This window comes from Plectropomus leopardus, chromosome 7 (assembly GCF_026936395.1).
Source record: "Plectropomus leopardus strain MGB_pleo_1.0 chromosome 7, ASM2693639v1, whole genome shotgun sequence".
Lineage (NCBI taxonomy): Eukaryota > Metazoa > Chordata > Actinopteri > Perciformes > Serranidae > Plectropomus > Plectropomus leopardus.
Genome location: NC_142182.1, coordinates 25,762,951 through 25,788,053, shown reverse-complemented (window position 1 = coordinate 25,788,053; position 25,103 = coordinate 25,762,951). Strand labels below are relative to the sequence as shown.

At 39.1% G+C, this 25,103-nt stretch overlaps 1 protein-coding gene across 2 annotated transcripts in view; it reads right to left on the bottom strand.

Moving 5' to 3' along the window:
* Positions 1 to 24,492, bottom strand: part of ptdss2 (phosphatidylserine synthase 2) — a 32,945-nt gene extending 8,453 nt beyond the window's left edge. Inside the window, exons 1-11 of one of the 2 annotated variants that reach the window (XM_088080317.1) lie at positions 24,376 to 24,492; positions 22,219 to 22,565; positions 17,057 to 17,158; positions 12,437 to 12,519; positions 7,981 to 8,048; positions 6,799 to 6,933; positions 5,645 to 5,695; positions 4,037 to 4,150; positions 2,189 to 2,307; positions 1,362 to 1,476; positions 646 to 791 (exon numbers count right to left, since the gene is read on the bottom strand). In XM_088080317.1, the coding sequence (XP_087936443.1) occupies positions 646 to 791; positions 1,362 to 1,476; positions 2,189 to 2,307; positions 4,037 to 4,150; positions 5,645 to 5,695; positions 6,799 to 6,933; positions 7,981 to 8,048; positions 12,437 to 12,519; positions 17,057 to 17,158; positions 22,219 to 22,445 (1,160 nt within the window). In that variant the 5' untranslated portion in view covers positions 22,446 to 22,565; positions 24,376 to 24,492. Of the gene's footprint in view, positions 1 to 645; positions 792 to 1,361; positions 1,477 to 2,188; positions 2,308 to 4,036; positions 4,151 to 5,644; positions 5,696 to 6,798; positions 6,934 to 7,980; positions 8,049 to 12,436; positions 12,520 to 17,056; positions 17,159 to 22,218; positions 22,566 to 23,111; positions 23,360 to 24,375 lie in introns of those variants that run through there. The other variant, XM_042495957.2, reaches the window with a different exon arrangement.
* Positions 24,493 to 25,103: the final 611 nt, after the last annotated feature.

Here is a 25,103-nt window from a genome sequence, read left to right as displayed (position 1 = left end):
GACTAAAACCATTTTGCCAGTACCCCTCTAATACAAGAAAGTGTTGTCAATTGCTGAAGTGAACACAAGAGTGTTTGCATATTTGTCAGATATATTTGCTTTCCATAGGCGGATGTGATAAGAAGCTTATACTATCAGTCAGATAAATAAACGCCCTCCCTAAGCTGCTCCGAGTTTCCTAACAACAAGCTCACATGCAGCACATACTGGCACATAAAGTAGAACTGAACTGGAAAGTTTCAATGGCCCACACAGATAACCAGCAGACTATACATCTACATACAGTAATTGTGAGCACATTTTTTTGACCAGTCATTCCCTCACTGGAGTGTTACTTATTGTTACTTTTTTCCTCTTTTTGAGAATGTAGCAACACTACCCTTTCTCACATTTAGCAGCCTCTCAAACGTAAAACTGTAAACACAAAAATCTTGAGTAAAAGCTATAGCATGTTTCAGCTGTATGTGGTGCGCTCACAAAAATTTTAATGCCACCAAGTTTCTAGTGCATCAACAATTTCTGATGTTGATCAGTATTCCAGACGCTGTATGGTTTTACTCACTGTATTTGTATATGTGATCGACCTATGAACTCAACCAACCCCTGCAACCCCCCACAAGCCAACTTGATGTAGCTGCTACTCACGGGTCATCCATGAAGTCGTAGATTTCCCTCATGGCTACACCTCCGACGTTAACAAAAAACACCAGGCGGAGTAGCACCAGGTAGTGTTCTGGAGGCATCCACAACACGCACTTCAGGTAGAAGGTGTTCAGCTCTGCCAGGAGGAACTGGGAAGGGAGGAGATAAAATAACAAGTGTCTTTATTTCGGGGCATTAACAATAAAATACATCAATGGTAACAGAATAGGACGTCACTTCAACGGTATGTCAGTGTACCTACATTTGTAGGTCTTGACTCAAATTATTCCTATGTATCTTTTAATAAAATGTCAAATTTTATTGGTACTGAGAATTTATTTTAGAAAAAAAAATTCTATATTTTCTTAACATACCTTATCAAAGTAAGGACTTGTCAAAACAGAAATTGCTTTTTACTCTAAATTTTAACAAATGCAGAATCAAGGTACTTGCTAGATAGCTTCAGAAAAAAAAAAATCTGACCACAAAGTGATGCCTAAAAAAGCCTATATTGTATAGTTTATATAAGCCTTTAAGAAAACCAACGAACACAAATGTAATCATATTACAAAAGGAAATGTAGAAAGAAAGCAATCTTTTAGGCAGGGCACAGATGTTAATATCTTTACAATTTTTCAATGTATTGTAATCTCATTCTTTGTTGCCATAATGACCAAAAGTCCCTTTTTCGTGTCAATAAAGAACAGGATAATTCTCACCATAAAGATGATGCCTAACACAGCAAGCCAGCGACGAAGGTTTGAAGCAGGCTTCCACTCAAACTTTACCCAACTGTAGGGAGTGAACTGGAAAGCTATACGTTTTATCTTTCCCCTGTAAGAAGACACGGCCGAGATACAAATAGAAATAACATTAATAGTATTATAAAACAGCAAAGTGGGTACTCCTGTAATCAAAGGTAGCAATACTAATACACAATATTTCAAAGGTCAAAGAGGAAAATACTTTTGAGCGTGAACATTATCCTTTGATCTAACATCAGTGACACAAGAGAATTAGAGACAATAAATAGGAGAAGTTCAGTTGAAGAAATATACCTTTAAAATTAGTATAATTTGTTCAAATGTCAGGGTATCGGTTCTATAAAAGTACTATTCTCTTTAGAGATGCACCCATAGCAACTGTCTTGGCTGATTCCAATTTTTCTGATTTTTTAAAAGCTTGACCATCCAAGATTTTAGCCGATTCCAATGTTCTTTCTTCCTAAGAACTGTAATTTACAGCATACACAAACATACATATAACTTTTCTTAGAGCACTTGGAAACATGGCTTGAAATAATATTAGCCTGAACCATGGTGCAGCGTGTGCATGTATATGCGAGCTGCATAGGATCAGCTAAATCAGAGACTGACTGATCAGTCACTAGTCATAGCAGATCAAGCTGAAAATCCAACGATTCCAATCACCAACCAATTGATGGGTACAACTCTAGTTCTGATAATGTGTTATACATCTACATATACAATCTTGCTTTAGAAAGGCTGATTTTTTTGCGTTTAGTGTATTGAGTTTTAAGTCGTACTTGTATGTAGGAATGTTCCACAGGCCCTGCCACTGGTAGGGCTTCATTGATAACCAGGCCAGGGTCTTCATCCCACAGTAGATCCCCAGACCGTTACACACCAACACATCCATGATCCACTAAAAAGAGAGAAAAACATATTATTCTATTAAAGAGTAAAAAAAAAATAGCCACAGTAAAGCTCCTACCCTACTGTGATCCACCTACACAAGTCAGACCTTTTCTTAGGACTGAGTGGGAGTGGACAGATTTCCTTGGTATATCTCATATTAGTTTGTTGCAACCTGGGAGGGAAATCTCACAGCATAACAACTTGTTGTCACAATTGTTTCTCTTTATTAAAATGATATACATATATACTAGATGTTTACATGCTTTTATGTATAAACTACGTTTAATTTGTATTCCAAATTTACAGTAAAAAAGTTATTGTTTTGTAATAACTTAAATAATACCCGTTACTTCCAACTGATACAGTCTACTTTATGTGTTTTAACTGTCAACAGTCTGTCCTTTAATACCACCACTATTTGTCTGTTTACAATCTATTATGTAGCTTAATAGTTACTTATTTGCTACTATAAAGCGTAAAGGCAAAAATGAAACAGCTTTAATAAGGCACAAGCAGGCAGCAGGTTCTGGGATATTACAAAATCACAGTGACTACATTTATATGAACACTAAAATTACAGTATTGTTCCAAAATATGACAATATTCTGAATTTAATATGGCTCATGTCAACAGCATACATATTCCAATTGGATCTTCTGCATTTGGCCTTTTTTCTGATGGAAGCATTTTCTGATTAAGAAAAGTGGGATATTTTGGGGGGTTTAGAAGCATTCTCTTGATATATATATATATATATGGCACATTCAGAATAAGCGTCTTAACTGAGGTTTTGAGAAGATGCATGCCCAAAACAATAGCCCACATTTCTGGTCAGGAGGAAAAACACACCTATTTTAACATCATGAAAGGCTTGCATACAAACAGTTTTTTAGATATGTACAATTATTGCAACACTGGCCTTTTAAAGAAGGTGTTTGATGGAATAAAAGTAAAGGAAATGTTCAGCACTGTTGGAGAACCTTGAAAAAATCTTTTTTTGCTGCAAAGACACAAAATGGCAAAAGCAGTTATACAAGTCCATATTTTGATGTGATAAACGGCATGTTAGAGCATGTTAATCATAGTAAACACAGCTGCAAGTAAACAAGAATAATCATTTTCATTAGACATGTAAACAACTTAGTAGGAATGTTGTCTTTTTTGAAGTAAGGACAAATAAATATTGAATGTGCTCACGTCTTCCTCAACTCTTCATGCAAGACAACTACCTCAACTCTTCATGCAAGACAAGGCTTTGGATTGTGCTTTCAGCAGTCACTGCACTGCAGAGCAGCAGCTCAGAGGGACAGTGACCTTAGTAAACTTGTGGAAAGTCAGTACACAGAGAGAAGTTTACCAATCTGTGCTGCTGAATAGCATCTGAGAAAACAGGGCTGAGTAGCAGACTTTGCCAGACTTATTAAAAAATGTCTACCAGCCTCATTCACTGCACCCTAACCCTCAATGTCTGCAACTGCTAAACAACATCATGCAACATGTTTTTTTTTTTCATTTACTGCTTCTGTTACACTACTTTTGAATAAGTCTGTACACAACTGCAAGTCACGTCTGTTCTCATCGTGACTTACAAGAATCTCAGTCATATGTGGACACATTTAGACAAACACACCCAGGGTCATAATGCTGTTTGTTCTCTGCAGTATGTCTATTTTGAACACCATTCTGAGGGCACACCTGTTAACCCTTAGAAGAAGAACCGTAATATTGGTACGTACATGGTCCCACCAGCACTCTGAGAAGTTAGGTAACTGGTGCTCCAGGCTGTATTCCAGGAACTCAAACATGACACTGATAATCATACACATCCACCAGTCGCGAATCATCAGAGTCTGAGGAAGAGGAGAGAACAAAAAGGGATGTGAGTGGGGGGAGGTCAGCAAGATACCACAGAAAGAAACATTTATCCTACCTGAAAATGCAACACAGCATAGTGGTGCTGTCAGTCTTTTTCATACAACAGAGGGCTGGTTGTCAATTTATGACAGAAAAGACTGATCATGTTTTAAATGACAGTTTTTTTTAACATAGTGATCATATTAAAGGTTAAGACTGAGGTGCTTGCAATCTTAGGGCCTGTGTCCACATTGTTTTTTTTTTTCCTTAGCACTAGCATCTTTTTCTACAATTGTTTGAAGAGAGAGCCTATACAGCTGCCTTGAGTAAAAGCACAGTGCCCTGTGCATTTTTCAGAGGACTTTGGCTTTTTTTGGGTGGCTGCTCAGAGGTGCTCTAGGTAAAAATCTCTGAACTTTTCAGAGGGGTGGTGCTGATGTCACTCTTTTAGCTTGATTATTGTCACAACAAAACAGAAAAGCCCATTTGTGGGAGCCAATCAGCAGACAGACACTGGATGTTGCTGGTAAGTGTTGTGCTTTTATCACTGTAACTTTATAAGCTTGTTTTTTACTGTATTTGACCACTGTTATCTGTATTTAACCACCGTTAATTTAGCGGCGCATTAGCTACCCAGCTCACATAAGTGTCAAGAAAACATAAGTAATCACACAAAGTAATCACTGAAAAAAAAATATGCTGGGGGTGCTTTTTTAAGAAGCGCCTGGATGCAGCTATCCCCAGCATCCTGCCACCACTTTTCTGCTGAAGAAAAATGCTATGTGGACACAGGCCCTTAGCAAGTCACAGTTCTAGTAAGCTAGCCATCTTGATCTTCGTCCGTCCTGGAAGATTATCCCTCCTCAGTCGCTTTTCCTGAGATTTCTACAATTTTTTTCTCCCGTTACAGGGTTTTTTGGGGGAGTTTTTCCTTGGGTGATGTAAGGGCCTAAGGGCAGAGGGATGTTGTATGCTGTAAAGTCTTCTGAGGCAAACTGTGTTTTGTGATAATGGGCTTTATAAATAAAATTAACTTGACTTTACTTGATGCGCACTGCACTGAAATCCCTAAGATAGCTTGCCCATGTTAAGTTTCATTCTCAGCTTTCAGGGAAATTCACAGACATTGCCCCCTTCAGTAGAGGAATGTGAAAACGCCTCTCTAATGACAAACATTGCACAGATGCAAGTTTGCATAGTCGTCTTCATATATTTGTGGGAACATAAACATAAGAAAAACATGTATTTTCTTTGTAATCATTGGCTAGGAAACATGCCATCCAGACTGACTGCCACAAATCTACTTTTTTGTTGTAATGTCACATGCTCAGCTGCTTTCATGATACTGCAACTAAAAATTATTTTGTTTCAACTGAGCAGTTAAAAAGCTGACAGCTGTTCTCTAAGCCACCACTGGGTAGTAACAATAAGGTTGAAGCATATCAATTAGTGCACACAGGTGTAGTGTTCAGTCACTACTCCATACATACCTTCATATACCATCCGAGGAAGTGAGCTGGAACAAAGCCATCCATCTTGTCCTGTAGAGAAAAAAAACACACTGCTAATATAACAAGTTCTCTTTATAAAGTCTTACTAAATTTATATTTATCATTATAACGTTGGTACTGACACACAATATAATAGACATTTTCAAAATGTTCTGACAGATTCAACCATTCATTGACAAAATAATCAGTAGTTGCAGCCCTACTCTTAACTGCAACCCTCCAATGGTCCAAGACATGAACTACATCTAGTTCACATTTGTACCAACCAGAGAAATGAGCACAGTGAGTACTGGGTCACTGAACAAGACAAAAACTTGCACACAGGTATAAAATACATCTAAAACCAGCTTTCCACTGTGTTTTTTATAGCATAGTTAAACCCCATAGAAGCATTTGTTTTCACTTCTTTCTGCCTCCTATTTTAGAACATTTTGGGGGTTTTTTTACCCTGAAGTCCAAGATTGTCTACAACCTCAACTATTTCCTAAATATGTGGTAATAATTTGACATTTTAAAAAGGTCATTCACATAGGTTAGCTGTAATTTAGAGGAGGCTGTGGTGAGTCTGATCCACTTTCAGAGACTCAGACAGACAGACAGTAGAGATGGGGTCTGGGTCATTCTGCCGATGAAAGCAGACTGCCTCCCCAGCGGGGAAAAGAAGGCCGGGTTCTACTGACGGCTATAATCTGCACCAGACGCAAGGCTCTAGAGGCAGTCAGCACACAGCCACACTAACTGTGAGTTTGTGCATGTGTGTATATGAGAAAAAAGAGAGAGAAAGCAAAGTAGAAAGACACAGGGAGGGAGAACTTGTGTCAAAACAGAGAATGAGTGTGTTAAAGGATGAGGGAGAGAGTCATTCAAGCTGGCACCCTATTTGATTTGAGATCTGGGTCATTTCCTCATTAGTAATGTCTAAGGGCAAAGTGTGCCACAACAAGCCAAAAATGTTACTTCTTGGAAGGAGGCTTATTGCCAGGAAATTTTCAAATGTCAGCAATGAGCATGAATGGAACTGCATATTCAAAATATTTTTTTTAAATGGGCATGTCTGTACACTACAAATGATTCATATAACCTTCCATAACTGGAAAAAACACAGGTGACATAAAATAAATAAAAACTCTTACCCAGATGTTGTGGAAGGGGTCGGTGGTGTTGCCTGGGTCGTAAATAAGGCAGTTTCCTCCATAGTCACGCTCGGGCAGGGGTACCCCGAGCTTGGGGTCAATGTACTTCATAAACTGTCGACCATCATGCACCGTCTGGATAACAGGGGTTTAGAGGAGAAGTAAAAACACTATCAGCTGTTATTCTCTGTAAAAAGGGAGCTCATATGGAGACACAGAGCCATATCAAGACTGAAAGGCGTGTGTTGGAATTTGACTTCCCACTACTGACTGTTACAGAAAACTGACATATTCAGAATATCGAAATGTTTTTAAACAACCATGATTACAATTTCTACCAAAAGATTGTTTCACTGTACCTGTGCACTATAAAGAAAACTATAGAAGACATGTTAGTTTTCTCTGCAAATCATTTTTTACAGTGTTTGTACAAAATTGTTAAAAATAACAATTACAGCAAAAATGCACACCTCTTTAATCTTTTTACATGGATTTTGTGAAACTGGGAACTCACCATAACAAGTTACTTAGTTAGAAAACTTCCTTTTTTTGCTTCTGTGAGTTGTACATCTTTGTGGCACAATATTACAGTTTTTAGAGGAGGATTTTACCAAGCTACAATTTTAATTCCTTGCACAAGTCAAGGAGGAAGATGGCTAAGTATATAAACTTTTTAAACAGTGTTTATGTCTTATTTTAGATACAGTTTGCCAGCTGGGTCTGGCTTAGTGTCATTTTAATTAAACTGAGAGAGGCTTCCAGGATTGCAGATGTAGGGGGATGACAGCAGAAGAAGTATCAGAGAGTGAAGCAGAGCTCTGAATAAAATCCTTTATTTGGCCAGTGTTAAATTCTGATTTTAAGATAACTTGTAGATCTCCACCACAAGGTTTTCCAGGATGTAGCTACTTTGCTTTGGTTTGTGGACACACATTCAAGAGCTTTACCAAATGATCAATGTGAATGTACAGAAAACTGACAGTTCTGTCAGAAAAAGGTTCCTGCTGCCTTATTCTGCCAGTGGAGACTAAGTATAAAACCCAAGAAAGACGAGCATGTGGAGTAATAAACATTTTTTATGTTTGCATGAATAGTATTTGGTATTATTATTCCCTCTGCACATCTGTTTTGGGATGGGAGAGTTTCAGTCAAACAAGGCATCCGGATCATCAGCACACCAACCTGGAACAGGATGAAGATGAGGAACAGCTCGTAGACAACAGTCACACAAAGCCAGAACCGCCAGTAAGCTACAGAGAGAGAGAGAAAGTGATGGTGAAAGTTGTACAAGCAAGTTACTTCTGAAAAACAAAACATGTTGGATGGCGTGGGAATTAATATCACTTCGGTTTTGTTCCTCTGATATTTCAAGGGGGCAGATTAAAGACACATGTACAGTACATGTTATACAGTCTCAATAGAATCTAACTGATGATGTATTTTATGTTGAGTACCAGCATGTCTCACTATGAATTTACAAGGTTATGTCATATTGACTTTTATGTTCCTGCCCTAATTGGACATTTAGCCCTTTCACTGATAATCTTTATATGCAGAACAACATACAATGAATAAATGGGTAATGAAGCTTTTTGTAAGAACTTTTTCAACAAACATGACTGAATACAATGAGCTGCTTTTGGTGCAGGTTTTAGTACAAATACATATCATGATGTGATGATTTTAATATTGTGTTTCCCTCCATTATTTAGTACTACTGTCAGGGGGACTGCAACTAATAATCGGGCTTCCAATAAAGCTTAGCTTCAAGCTTTTACCTAGGCGCAAATGTATGTTTTCAACGGTTTTCACTGAGAGAGCATATGCTGCTGCATGTGACCATCTAGAGAGTAAGCTCTGCACCCAGCATCTGTTTTCAGAGTGCTTTGAGCCTCTTGTTTGACCCCTCTGAGCACTTCTAGCTGAGAGTCTCCGAACATTTCAGAAAAAAGCTAGTGTTGTCTCTGTTGCTTCTTTTCAGACAACCGATTATATATTAAATGGGGCGGGACTCATCCCCCTGGTAACCAAGGAAATATTGGAGAGGCTTGTTCTGGCCATATCTGTCTTTCCCGATGAGCTGTATGCCAGACAGAAACTATAACAACAAAGACAGAAACATGCATTTCAAGATGGATTCATTTCAAGATGTATCTCATTGACAGAAAAAAAATGCTTAATGGATACTCGCCCGTAGCGGATGTGGTAAAAGCCTTAAGCCTTTGTAGCAGCACCTTGTAAAAAATGACCCACAAAAGGATTAAAGTCAATGGCCACTGTTATTGTTATTTCTTGTGAATTGATGTTTATGAGCTTAGTTTGCTGTCTCACTCCCAGCTGGGAGTAGCAGCTTGTAATTCCTGAAGTCCCTCTGGGTCTTTCCCCAAGATACAAACCTGTGGAGTTTCAACAAAACTGCATCAAGGTGAACAACAGCTGAACCTACTTGGCTGGTTGAACAGGTCAGGGAGTATGACACAGTCACTCACATACACAAACACACACACAAACACACATAAGCGCACACACGCACACACACACACACACACACACACACACACACACACACACACACACACACACACACACACACACAAATAAACCCTTGTCTTTCAATCTACAAAAGGAGGGGGCAAGAAGGCACGAGTAATGCAATAACAGCAGCCAAAATTCTTGCTTGGCCACTTCACGCCTCCAACAACCGACAACTTTCAGTGTCTGTCTCAATCTGATCTCCACACCCTATTACCTACCTTCCTTCCTTCCTTCCTTCCTTCCTTCCTTCCTTAACCCCTAAACTTGGTAGGAAACATGTTGTGTAAGAGACGCAATGAATTTCCTGCATGGGTGACCTGGTTAAAAACCCAAATAGCAAACTTCTTTTAAGAGCTACATTGTTTAAATAGCAACATCTGTTCAAAGCATTTTTTTTATAAGGTAGTGTCACAGTTAATGCACTAAGCAACATCAAAAATGGTTTGCCATTTGATATATACTGCCACCACCACTGATGAAAACTATAAGTACATAGCTGATGCAATCAATAAAGCAAGCAACAATAAGCTTAAACCCTTGAGTAGTGAAAAAACACAGAAGGATGCAAACTCATATCAACTGTTAATAGAGGTATCCAAATGCCATGGTGCTCCTGCTGCATTTAGGGACCATATAGTTTAGCTTACAGCTTTCCCACCCCCTTGCACACGCTCTTTAAGTCCCATGACTGTCCCTACCTACAGTTTGAATACTAGCACAATGAGGTAGAACTGGAAACTAACACCTGTACCAGAGGTGTCCGGCTACACTATTCCGCTACTAGACACCTGCCAGCCAATTACAATCAAGAATTCACTGTGGGCATGCCATAGTGCCAACTATCTTCAAGGGCTGGTGTTTAGTTACGATGTATTAATGTACATTTTTCTCAGTAGAGTGTCATGAATAAATGAAAAGTGGTAGTGGTATGGCAGAAATAAAAACATAAGGAACAGAGCATTTATGCATGTTGTTGAATGTCTGTTTTTCTGCATCTAAACAGCTGTTCGCTGATCAGTGGGAAAGGTTTACGTGTTGAGGTGGACTGAGACAACTCCTGTTAAATGGCATGCTTCACTGTCATATTCATTCATGCTTACTAAGCACTGTGGTCCTTTAGATATTACTGCTATGAGCCAGGCGAGACTTGTGATGTTAACCCAGTGTGAGCTTGTATGTTGGTGTCCACTTGCTCTGAACTAAACCATGCCAGGAAAATGCCCCACCCCCTTTCATTTACCCAGATGTCTCCTTAATTTTGACAATTAAATTTAGTTAGCCATTGTGTGTATTGATTTAGAGCACTCAGAGCTTCTTTGTTTTATATTCGAGGCCAACATGAGATTCTCAAATGCTGCTATTATTGGTAAATGCTCTCAGGTACTCTTACCAATCTACACAGTAGGTAATGGAGACATAATATACACCATCAAAAAAAATTAATTCAAACCTGGGCTTCGCTTGATAACAGCGAGCTATATAAACAGTAAAGTTCCTGTCAATTAGTGTAATGGCAAATATATTTTTAATATCGCAGGACAAGTGCATTTAAGTGCATAGATTCCTATTAACTTTTAACTTATTTGAAAGTTATACTCTATCAGCACAAACAAGTATGACATATCTTGTGCAGTGCTGTGTGATATGACAAAATATATTGTCTGAAGATGAAAAAATTGATCGTTTCATATTATGCTATATTGTTTATTTCGTTTATATCATTTGATAAGGCTTTGCATCTGTCAACGTGGCCGAGGGAGTGTCTACACAATGCGCGGCACCGAAACAAACAAACATAGAGGAGCTGGAAAGCAATACTGAACATTGACCAGCCTAATCAAAACAAGGAGGAGCTTGTACCCAAAATAGGGGCTACTTCTGTTGTTTGGACGTGGTTTGGGAATGAAAAGTTAGGCACTCAACTACGGGTAGGTGAAGATACTCAAGGCATCGCAGCTTGTTTCATGTGGGTTGTATGAAATGGCTAGCACAACAGTGAGTATAAACTGTCTTGTTTTTTTGTTTCTTGTCACAGTCATGAGCCTCGCTTCGGTGTTTTGTTTTTTCCTCTCTTCCTATGGCTCTCTGCCTCTAACAGACACACACACAAAAAGCAGGGCTTTTGCAGAGCTCTAGACCCTGACTATTTAGTCACATTTTGCGACCGTGGAGCACCACTATGACTTGCAAATACTATTAATATATGAACTGGAGAGCTGTTAGTTTGTTTCCAGCTTTCAGAGCTTTGCAGTAACAGTCTTACATAATGAGTGGTAGTGGGGGTAGTGCGAGCAGGTAAGTTTTTGTATTTTTCTATCTGCAGAGCTCCGATCGTGACTATTTATTCACATTTTGCGACCACGGAGCACCTGTGTGACTTAGAAATCTTTGCAATATTTGAACTGTCCTGTTAGCACATTTGTTTGTTTCCAGCCGGCATTAGAGGAATTTTCACGCTGCGGTTACAGTTTAACTTTCTGCTAATGCTGCTGACCTAATATTGACCAAAAGTCCACAGCAAAAACCCTCTCACTTTCAGCCTGACATGAGCCAGGTCCTTCAAAATAAAATCACCATGGGTTCCGCTTTGATTTGTTTAGTTATAAAAATAAAAACTTATTACTAAAAATACTTTATTTAACTCTAATGTAACAGTACTTTACAGTTCTACTTTATACTTAAATTATCATCATAACAGTATTTTATTAAACTTTATTACAACAGTATATGTAACTTTATTTTGTGGCAGTAGCTATGTTATTTGTCACTGTTGTACATTTAATAATTTTGTATTTTGGTAGTTTACTGTGGTTTAGAGGAGATTTCAAAATATCGAGATATGTATCCTGATATAGCCTAAAAACATTCTGACATTATTTTAAAGTCATATTACCCAGCCCTAATCTTGTGTATAGTTCAGAATGGAATAAAACAGCTCTGCAAAAGCTTGACCTAATCAAATCTTTTGAAATTTTGCCTTCTTTTTGCCTTTCTTTATATGCTCATACTCTGTGGCTTTCAAAAAATAAAAAAGACAGTGGTGCTTTGCCTAAGATACACGGCTTGAAGAAAATGAAATGTTCCCTTAAAGTGCAATTCTTACCTGGATGTGGTCTGGTGAAGGGTCCATCTTTCGCTTGTGTCACTCCAAAACAGAGGAACACCAGGATGCTCGCCACAATCCCCCTAGTGGACCACAGTTAAAAACAGAGAAAAGTACATGAATCCAGCAGCTGATTTATGTGTTGAGCTCTCAAGTAATAAGACCACTACTGCAGTGGAACTTTACATATTCACAGCAAGCAGCAAACACTTAACAGCAGAAATAAACATGTTTACAGCCTGGTACAGAAAAAGGTTTTGGTCTCTAAAGCTAATTTGGCTATTCATTACATATTTATTAATGCTTAAAGTCACAAATAATACAGGGTGGGCCACTTTGAGTGACAGGCTGTCGGACGGTAGTTACCTTGGCTCTGCAGCCTGATCCACCCCTTGCTCATCTACAGCATCAGCCTCTCACACAAGTGCGGTCCCTTTTTGTTCCAAATAATCAAGATGGTGACTGCCAAACTAAAGGCTTCAAAACAGGAGTCTACAAAACAATAGGTGATGTCATGGTAGCTAAGTCCACTATGTTTTATGATTTACAGTGAGTGAAAGCAGAGGTGCTTGATTTAACCTCTTCAAACAGATGGAGGTAGTCTGTGTGAATGTCTTTTTTTTCAGTTTCAGTTTTTCAGTTTCAAAACAATCAACAATCAATATCCTAAAATTGGTCAAACTGAATTATGAAAAAAAATGTAGATTAAACTATCACTTCTGTCCAAACTCCAGTTTGGATGGGACAGTGCTATGTACTAGAGTAGCTAATTAAAAACCCACAGAGTGTATAAATAATGGACATAGCTATTATGACATCACCCACTGATTTGTGGACTTTGGTATTACGAACGTTGCCACTTTGGTTTTTTTTGGAGCCAAAAGCGACCATAGTTGGATGAGAGCATGAAGCTGTGGAGGAGAGAGGGGTGGATCTAAGCAACCAAGGACACTATTGGCAGACAGCCTGTCACTCAAGCCCCGCAGGCCCTAATTTTGCATAACTTTGGGCCATAATAAAATGTAAATGGGCGAGTTTTATAACAAGTCACCCCTATACAGTTGGCGAGGATCTTAAAATTAGCTGAAGAGACTAAAACCTTTTTGGTACCAGGCTGTTATATTAATTTCTGCTGTAAAGTTGGAAATTTAAACATGGGAGTTTATAAGGTTTAACTCTGTTTTGGAGCCAGCCTCAAGTTGCCATTTGATGAACTAAAGTTTTTGGCACTTCCATGTTGCCATCATTTTTCAGACTTGGAGGTTGCGTCTTGATTAAAACCAGCTGAAATTATGTGCTAGTTCAATATTTGAAAACATTACACTCCATGATGCCTTGCCCTGTAATCAGAAGAAAGATTCAGATATGTGCAATACTGTAAGAGTGTCATTTCAGCCAGGAAACTAAGTATAAAGCTAGCAAGAGCTTCTCAGTCCTTTGTTGGCAAGCCACTCAGTATATGAATGCAAAACACAAGGATCGAGGATTCAATAATAACAGTGCTTTAAGAGACTTGTGGCTTTTACTCTGCTTTTTTTCCCCAGAAGTGTCCGTTTATAGTGGGAGCAGCTGATAACACCACAGCCACAAAAAGACAGCCAGCTGTCTGTTCAAAGTGGACTAAATTTAGTTATAAAGTTTTTGTAGATTATAACATATGATTTAAAGGAATTACTACATTTTCAACAAAGATTTTCTGGCAAAAGCACTCAAAAAGTGAAACACACTACAGTGCTGCATGCAGGAGAGATGCCAATAGCAGCTTTTCTACTATATATATATATATATATATATATATATATATATATATATATATATATATATATAATACGCGTTTTTTTCTGTGGACAGAAAACAATTCCAAACTCTTTTAAAAAATCTGTGATAACAGTGGCCTAAACAAAGCAATGGGCAGGAAGGGGAACGTAATGGGGCATAATGTGATTTGGTGACCTGTCTCAGCTGACCATTAACAATTACTCCCTTTTACAATTCCCTCTGTGTTTACTAAGAGATGAGGCCAATCTGAATTTGCTGCTATCAGGTCAAGTTGCCTTTAATCCCTGCTCTGCTGGGATTAAAAACTGGAAAACCTGGTGAGGACACTGTTCTGAACTTACAAATGAACAAGGATTTTCCGCTTGTGCGTGCCAACAAGGGTGGGTGCATGAGTGTGTGTGATTAAGTGATTGTGTGTAGGTAGGAAAGTGAGTTCATGTGATTACAATCATGTGTCAAAGTGAAGCTAAGTGTTTGCGAACTAGTGTGAGAGGATGAGTGTATCCAACTGTGTGTGAATGAGTACATTAGTGAGATCTGGACTGTGTGTGAGAGTATACTCCTCTGCTGAGAAGAAGCTCTCGGGCCTTTATCCTGACGAGCCAGACTGTGCTGACTGCAGCAAATCCTGTTAAGAACCATCCTACAATCCCTCACAAGCACCAACATACACACAAACAACCTACGATCACTCACTCTCTGTCACAAACACACACATCATTCATGCAGCCTTCTTGTGCTTGGCCTGCCTCGTGCTGTTCAAATTAAACAACTCACTATTTCTACAAGCAAATTTAACTTACAAAAAATGAATGCGCTTCTTTATCGGAGTTGTTTTTTCTCCACACTTCCAGTTCACATGAGCCATTAAACAAAGCGTGCCTTCTCCTGTATCAAAGCTCAGATAGCTGTCATCAGACTAGTGTAAATCTGTTGTCAACTCCTGAACAACATGATGAAATAAAACTCAGGACAAATAAGCAAATCCAGGTCAGGTATAAATCTATCTATACCACATTGAAAAGAGGCAGTGGAAGGACATCACATTTGAAAACGGGAGCTTAGTATAACAAGCCAAAACTAGTAACAATCAAATGTACTTTTATGGTGTTTTACAATAAAGTGATGTCAGACCACTCTAACATCCAGGCACATTTGTGACCGTGATCAGTCAGTCAGTCATTTTCTGTACAGCTTGTCCTCGTAGGGGTCGTGGGGGGGCTGGAGCCAATCCCAGCTGTCATTGGGCGGAAGGCGGGGTACACCCTGGGCCGACACATATAGACAAACAACCATACACACTCACAGTCACCAATTAACCTGAGCTGCATGTCTTTGGACTATGGGAGGAAGCTGGAGAGAACCCACACAGACACGGGGAGAACATGCAAACTCCGCCCGGACCGAACCCCGTTCCAACTGGGATTCGAACCAGGGACCCTCTTGCTGTGAGGCAACAGTGGTAACCACAAAGCGTGATCAAATAATGCTGTAATCAGCAGACACAGATTTCGTCACATTTCAGTTCAACCCCTTCGACGTGTTGACAGGAGGAGCCGGGGATCGAACATCCAATCTTCTGAGAGCAAAACTCGCTCAACCTCTGAGCAGCATCCATACTAAGTTATTAATAACATACTAAGGACACTTGTTTGTTACTTTTTGACCCATCAGTCAAAGCTCATGATATGTTTATACCACTGAACTACACTTTTTTTTTTTAATGGCATCATCCCAGTGGATGTGAGCAGATGTTGATCAATAACATTGGCAAATCTTTATGACAGTGGCGACAAACATGGTCAGAATAGTTACTTAGCTATTGGTTTATTAATAGTTAAACAAAAAAAATATATGCAGCAGTTGATATTGCCTGGTTGGCACAAATAAATCAGTGTATGGGAAGCACTGCTTTATATAAGAAGGAGACAGATAGCACATTTCTCAACCTATTGAGATAAATAAATAAATTTACTTGACTTCTGCTGTCTTGCCTTTTATTTTCCACACCCTGTTTAAGGAAGCATTGACTAGTCAGTACAGTCGCCAACAAGTTTCCAACACAACCAACTTCATTGTATCACTTTTTAGTACTATTGGGTATTTGCAAATGTAATATACTGGATCCCATATTTTCTATGTGTTGAAAGAGTGAAGCAAAACAGCTACTCTTCAAATGTTTTACTAAACAAATGGTGATCTGACATTCATGCTTCTCCTTGTATGGTCATCAGGGTTTGATTTTTCCATGAAAACCTACACCTGGTCTTGAAACAGCAAACTGGGTTCAAGGTGAATGTTACCAAAGAAGTTTGAAACGATGAATTCTGCACGTCACCCATGTTGCTGTGGCTGTGTGGCTTCATGCCAAACGGTGTTAAATGTGAGATTAAAACTGTGGTGCTCATTGGGTGGTTTTGTTATGTGACCTGTTCATCTGACTTTGAATGGCAATGTGACATGACCCACAAAAGACTGACATTATTATCTTTTCCCTTGAATTTCACACACAGGGGCAAATTCTTTGAAACTGCACTGACAAAATATTACATGAAGACACAAGTGTCTGGTTATAAGGAGCAGGAAAACAAATCAAAATCTAAACCAAGGATGACTGAACATTCAAAAGCAAAAATTTTAAAAAACCTTGAAATGATTAGTGGTGCTGTTCACTAACACAACAAGTTTTCTGTCAAGATAAACTGCTGCTAAAGGACTTTCAAACTTTAGTCTAATCAAAGGGTCTCAGTGGATTAAGTGGGTTTTATTTGGACAGCCTCCTGGTTCCTGCAGAATTTGGCTTTGAGGACACTGAGGAAATGACGTGTGTAGTCTACTGACCTCTTCGTGTTGTAGGCTGTGTCCTGAGGGGTCTCTTCCAACAGCGTAACGTAGACCAGAGCACAGGTCAGAATGAACAGCACGGTCACAGTATGGGCTCGCCTGCAGGAAAGAGGGAGAAAGGGGACAGAGAGAGGGTTATTAATAACATTAGTAAAGAGGAAAATTCAATACAAGCCACTGGAGGAGAGAAAACAGTCAGCTGATAGATATCAGAGGTCATCAGAGAACAATGCCGAGCAATATGAAAGCACTGCAGTCTGAGCAGAGAACACATGATGATTACTAAACAAAGCGTCTTAACAAAGCTTCCTGCATTTCGCTATTTAATAATCAGAAGTGAATAAAATTAAGGGAGTGGAGATGAGATGAAACAAATCAGTCCAAACTGAGAAACTGTTGAGAAACTGGGTTACATCAGCTGAAAATAGATACAAAGAGGTTGTGCAAAACAGTAAATAAGTTCATTTTCTTTCACTTAAATGGAGCGTCAGAAGTCAAAAATAGATTTTGCATGAATTTTCTGGAGGACTGCCTGACTGAACTGTAAAAACCTCAGCAGGGTGTATCAGGACTGTTAAATTTCTAACATTTGCATACTTTGATAAACAAGTTAAACTTAAGTTTAAAGGTGGCAATGTTGGTCATAGGCTCGTATCTCCCAAATCACCAGGGAACAAACCTCAGCCTATATTGCATGAAAGTTACACGCTCAGATATACATCTATGCTATCTTAACTCAAGGGGAAAAGTGAGCAAGAGGGCAAAGGATTAAGCACTTGGATGAACTTTGGAAAAATGACAAGGACATAATCGCAAGATTATCTATAGGGAGAGAGTCTGTCTAAGGTTGGCGCAATGGCAAAGTCAGTTCAAGGTTTACTACTATACTTTGGATGATCAGTTCGATCAGAAGGCCATTGAAATCAGCAAATATTTATTTTTTCCTGTGCTGTCCAAAGGTAGTCTATGATGTCAGGATCAGGGCCGACCAAAGCACTTTCAAACGATTGACCTATTGCCTATTCTGTGTTTGCTCAGGGTACAAAAGCTGTTGAAAACTCCCCATGGATGTTTGTTAAAACACAGACACCAAACAACATTTTGAGCATGTGACTTTAAAGTAAACTAGAAATCTCACTGTGAGGAACATGCTGAACATACTGCAGCCAGCAGTGTTAGTTAACCTAATGACAAGACAATGTGCAAAATTGCATGCAAGCACTGTCGCTTTAGGTAAAGTCAATTACAAAGCAATTTCACTTGCATTTCAGCAACATGTTGCAGGTTCAGGGGAGTCTGTGAGAGTCCACCCAAATGCGTACACACAGGGACAGGGCTAACTGTTACCTCAATATTGATGTTGCAAGGATATTGTAGGGTTGACTACTGATGCTTTCACAAAATATTTTACAAAATGAGATATTTGATAAATAATCATCAGTAATGTGAATATAAGGAATAAGTGGGTAAAGGTAAGTAACAGAACAGCTAGAACAATCTAGTAAGTTAAGTAAATAACATCATTTCACTGTTATGAAGCTTTCAAAATCAGTGGGGGGGGGGACTACACTCATGATATTACTAGGGATGTTCTACTAAAGTTTTTTTTTTGCCCCTGATCCCAATCTGAGTAACAAGAATCAATCAGAGGGGTGTTTTGGGGGGCTGTAGTGTTAACAATGGTTTTACTCCACGTTGCTGTGGAAAAAACCTTCACTAGTAAAAAAGTACCTGTGTGACAATTTACGTGAAACAAAGGATTGGATCAGGCTTTCATAAGCTTAATATAGTCAGTCCCGATCAATTAAAAAATGCTTTGATTGGCCCTGACACTAATAATTGAGATCACACTGGAAAATCCAAAGATATGTTCTATATATTATCTCGTCTCACATTATTTTATCAAAATATTGCCCAGCCCTAACCTGCAATAAAATAATAAACTCAAATCAGCTGACAGTGTCAGTGATGCTTTTTTGGTCAGGCTCTGGTTAAGATTCTAAACCAGCACTAAAAGGATTCTGAATATTGGACTTCCATTCATCAGGGGGGCAAGGGGTTTTTACAATTGACACAGTGTAGTTTGTTTCTCTCAGAGCTCATCACACTAGCAAAGCAATGCATAATCATGAAACCACGTCCCCGAGCATGCTTGGTGACATTTGCCTCTCTGGAGAGTTGATAATGCACTCATGGAGCTGTTTCATAATACACTGTTCATGTTTACTGTCATTAAGGAAAATGTCACCCCACACAACAATGTGGTTTTTTTTAAATGTGGTTTTAATACTTTGGGGACAGCAATCGAGGTCAATGGCACAGAGGCAAGAGCATAAGACTGCAGTTACACACACAGTGGTCTCTTCTGGAGAGTTGAATAAAATTATAAAACCCACACCAGTCTTATTATTTCAGAGTGAATAATATAGCAATGTTTTGTTTTGTTTTTTTAAAGAGCTATTTTTGTATGAGATTTCTGCTGTCATCAGTCAAACTGCATAACGTCACCCCCTCTGCCAACCCTGTGGCTCAGAGTCTGAGTCACGGAGACGGCATGCCAGGTGTCATTAGCATTTTCTCCCTGTTCCACCTCCTTATCCAACCTGTTTGGCAGGAGACACAAGGGAAGGGCCTGCTTCTCTCTTGCCTAACAACCACACAACCACAACTCCACGGAGAGTAAAAAGACACAACGGAAATACCAGCCTCGTGTAACTGAGAGGCAGACTAAGCTTAGAGCAACATTTACCACTAAGACAGAGGTTGAACATCCAGATAAAACAAGCTGCAGATTGAATAAAAGTCAGAATATCAATCAGAGCACGCAAAAATAGCCTAAAGTTGTCCTGAGGCTGACTGCAGGGTTGAGATAGACGTGACGAATAATTTGTGACTTGCTGAGCTTAAAATGTGACTTGAGTAATGCAACAAGCTCAACTGTCCGTTTTATGTGTTTGACCACAGCAGCCTCTGATTTCCAAGACCTCCGTTTGTTATAAATCACAGGTTCACTTATCTTCTGACAGTTGTTATATGCTGTTAAGATCTCAATTTTCTTTCAGGGGGTGTTACTAATCTAATGACTACCGATAATAACCTAATAACTGAAGAGTTCTTTTCTTAAAACAAAACAACCCCACATTTTTTCCAAGACACTGTCTGCAGTCAAAATTCACATATCATTCTCAGAAGCCTCTGAAATGTGTGGGCAGCCATGCTATTTAGGGAAAAATCAAAAATGGTGTGCCAGCACAAAATTTTGTTTCATCAAGCCGGACTTCTATATAAGGGTCTTACCAAGCTATTCCTCTTTTCTTAGGAAAAAAAACACTTAACCCCAACCTTCACTGAGTGCTAATAAGGCAGGTTGCATGCCCCATGGTTACCCTCCTTAACAACCAGAGGAAGCTGTTACAATCAACAAAGAGTTCTTTGGTGCAATGCTTAGGAGACAGACTCCCACAACACAATCAATGTCAGGGTTAAACATTAATGAATCTTTCAATTGCACAGTCGGGCAAATGGGTCAGAAATCTACTTGCCTTAAGTCAATTCTTACTTGCCTTTGAACAGATTTAAATTTTAGTTATCAATTAACAACAAAGAGCACGAGACAGTAAGATACTGGCTCTAAAGCTGCAATGATTAATGGATTAGTTGTAAACCATAAAATTAATTGCAAATTAATTTGATAGTTGATTGATCACAGTTAGCTCCGAAAAATTTTCAATCACAATGTAACAGTTCTGAAAAATAGTAACTGCTGAATGTACATTTTTAATAACAGGAAGGAAGGACTCTGATGATAGACATTGAATTGGAAGTGCTGAACACCACTGTTAAGGCCAAAGTCCTTACCAGTAATCACATATATCACCAGAAGTATTAACCAGAGCTGGTTAGCCAAGGTTATAATGTTTCAATACTATATCTTTATATTGCATCTATCATATTGTAGTTGCCACTTAATAAGGTACACCAAGCTAAAACAAATGCAGTTTAATACAACACAACATCAAACCCTAAAAGTTTACGATATTTAGTATGAGTTGAATTGTTTTATAGAGTGTATATAGTGTTGATTGAACTATATGGTCATTTTGGATGCTGCAGTTTGCAGTGCTGTAGTATCATACTGCATAAACTAAGCTGTTTTTCTAGTCTTTAGTCTAATATATAAATAGGGAAGCCATGTATTAGAAACTCCTCTACATACTGCAGGGTTGATAGTCTACTTTAATAACAGTAATAGACAAAGTATCTTAGCGTCTTGGTTCACATTATTGCCTCCATTACTATAATAACAGGTAACCTGGATGTCAAAGCCGTAACACAGTAATGAGAAATTCTCATTAAGCTTTCTCTCTGGGAGGACCGGTCAAAGATATTGGATAGCATAGCAGATTCTTCCGGCCCCTTGCTTTACACACAAAGCAGTGATGGCACACACACATAGACCTAAGAGGGCTTAAATATTCCTGGAGCGACAGGTTGAGTAGATATGGCAGTGATACATTAAAGAAGGCTGCAAAACAGAATGTCACTTTTCCAGACTAGCTTCAAGTCCACACATCACAACACCTGCATCCTGCACATGTCAACATCCTCCGCCTCTCTGTGTGCGTGTGTGTGTGTACATTTGTGTCAGTGGTTGCATGCAGAACTCACTCCTCCAGTTTACTGCATGGACAGAATATCTTCTGCCGTGGACCTCTCACTGCTGAAGGTGCAGGCTGGGGTACTGGCTATTTGCTTGTCAACAACAAGCTCTGTTCTCGGATGTGCAATGTAAGCTTCTAAATCAGCCTGGCAGCAGAACACCTTCATAACAGACATACTGTGCACCTCGGTGATTCTTTGCATTTGAACAATTCAACCAAATCACATTTCAGCTTGATCTCAGACTTTTTCAATCACAGTGCATCTGAATATTTGGCACAAGGTCACAGTATTTGTTGTGACTAATGGAGGTCACTTAGGCCTGTCTTTCAGTTCACCTTGAAAGCTACAGAGCCTTGCTGTCATGTCTTTTTCTGCAGGGACTGTGATTTTTTTTAAAGAATTATCTTGCAGTAACTGATCGACAACACTGTCACCTCAGATGCTGCAGCGTTCAGTATTTGGCATTTGAATTGTTGACATTGCTAGAAAGCTCTCACCAGAAAAAGGTGTTGGTCCCGTCGTCATAGACTTCACACTCCGTGTTTTTCCGATGGATGCTCTCCCTGGAAGTCTGCTTCATCACAGTAGCTTTGATATGCGTACTCTGGTCCGGACAGCCCGGCTCGACGGAGCCGTTCTTGATCTGCTGGGCAGCGGATGTGGCGCACTTGCCGGTAGCGTTGATCGCTGCCACACCGCTTTTCTTCGACTCGGGCTTGGTCATGACTTTACCCGCCAACCGCCCTCGGTGATTTAAACTGATCCTGTGCGGTGGGTTTATCCCTGGGCTCTGCTCCGGTGTACTGTCATCTGCGTCAGCCCCACCCAAGTGACTGTCAGCATCCTGAGGTGGTCGGAGGAAATGAGCGTTACTAAGACTATAGGAAGGACAGAATAACCTGAAAATCACGTCCTGTAGTTTCGGCGGCTGGCTCCTAAACACCGCCCAGCACGGCTCTGTACAGTTATGTGGATTCATATGAGATATGTAACGTTAGTTTGCCCGGACTTCTTCTCTAGTACCGCCTACCTGAACCATTTCAACAAAAATGAGTGCAGCAAGACTGTCAGGTGTCAACAATGACGACTACCCTCTGACATAACCACCGTATGGTTTTTTTTAAAAATGACTTTCTGCTGTTGCAAATCACAGTAACGTTAGCGACGGATGCACTCCGATGAGTGCGAAGGCTAACTGTGTTAGCTAACTACATGTAACGTTAGCAGGCTATTTGACCTTGCTAACAAGGCTAAGTTAAGAGACAAGCTTGTTAACAATTAACCGACTAAAACCACCCGTAGTCGAGACAGCATTTCACCTTTTATGCGTTAGATATTGTCCTTACGTTAGCTAATAGTGTTTCGGTTCAATTAAGCTAACATTGCTTACCAGTTGAATTTATGGGATTACTGACTGAGGTCCGGATGAGTTCAGTAGCTGCTAGCGCTACATCGGTACGAACGCTTAAAATCCATTTTGTTAGTGGGAAAAAAAACAATTTCGTTGTAAAAAGTGTCACACTCCGCCTGGAGACTGCCTCTAGTCAAGTGACAAACACACAGACCGCGCCAGACCACAGACTATGCAGGCTACACTCCAGACACACATGGGCATGGAGTGTATTTGGTATCAAGCTAACAGCAGCAGCAATACCGCATCCGGTTTATTATCTTCATAATAAAAGATGCCATGTAGCCTGACACGAGAATAATTTTATTTTGAAATAAAAATCTCCAACTCGGAAGTGTGGCTTTTAATACTTTTCTTACTTTCGTTACTTTCACAGTATGACCGATCTGGCGGGTTTAGCTGACGATCATCTGTTTAGACGCTTTGTTTATAACAGTTGATGAGTCAGTTAAAGTTTTAAAATCCCATAGTAGCAATAGGTTATATGCAGGTTACTTTACCTCTGGAAGCTGTTGAATGAGCTAATGTGAAACCATGTTCTCAAAAACACGCTAAAATGTTTGGGGTAAATTTGTATGTCGTCACTTCCGCTTTGACGACGTCTCTGTTGTCATTAGCAGAAATAAATAAATGTATTATTATTATTATTATTACTACTACTACTACTATTATTAACAACAACAACAGCAGCAGCAACAACAATGATAATAATAATGATGATGATGATGATGATGATGATTATGATAAAATCTCATAATTAGGATTTTAACAACCCCATTTTTTTTTCAGGAGATTCAGTTGTTTATTTGTTTGGATCTCCATTAGCTGTTCCCTAAAGCACATTACTACATTGAACAATTAAGTCCACACAATTCAACACCTCTGAAAACAATAATTAAACATAACACAAGTAACACATTTTTTTAACATGCATTTCACATTTTAGTTAGCACAAAGAAACACTGTTCAAAACATACAGCAAACATGATTATGTACACAAATGGCAAACATAAGACAGACACAGGCAGTTTTCCACAACCAGGCAATCCATAAGTTAGTTACATAATATAAAACCCTTTAGAAATGTTTTTTTTTCACCTTTCTATCCTCAAACCTCATGTTTATAGCACTGTAATCATATCATTTATTCAATTAAAAAATATAGACATTTGGAGACCCTGGTTGCTTTTAATGTAAGATGCATTAAATGTAATTTCTGTCAGGCAGTGTGGCTTAAACTCACCCAATCTTCAACAGCTTGATTTGCCCACAAATGGAGCAGCAGTTTTCTGTTTTTGAACAACTATAAAGATGCACTTTTAAGAGCTTTTCAATGTTAGGCAGTCATAACAGTTGCTAAGACTACACTAACAGGTTTTGTTAGCAGAGATTTAGCCCAGAAGATTCTCTGCAAGACTTTATTTTTCAGCTGGAAAAATCCCTCAGCTGACACCACATGGCATAACCAACTTTATCTTGCTGTTGTGTAACCAGAGCAAGGGGACTCCAGGCCAGAGGTAAAAAGGAAAAAAAGTCTCTTCTATACTAAAGTATTTCTATTTAGGAAAACTTCATACTTTTTCTTAGTAACATATCAGGGGAAATTGTTGCAATTTTTGCCATACTACATCTGTCTCAGATACATGGGCCCTGCTTGGTCTTTGTAAAATTAGGTTTGACATTCAGTCATGACCTATGATTGATTGTTAATCAAACAGTGTGGAAGTTATATCAATTGCTATTATAGTATTCAAATGCCCAATACCAAAGTTGACCCTTTGAGTTTATTTTAAGGAAAAGGAAGAAAGGTGAGTACATCTGTTTGTTTGGTGTTAGTAGGAAATGATTGGCAAAGAAGTGTCAACTGCCAATGGCAACATTCCCTGAAGTGTGGACGAGGCTCACTGAGGGTCATAAACTGTAAGGGCAGATGTTTTGTTATTGTAAAGGTAAATGAATGGCAGGAGTAGC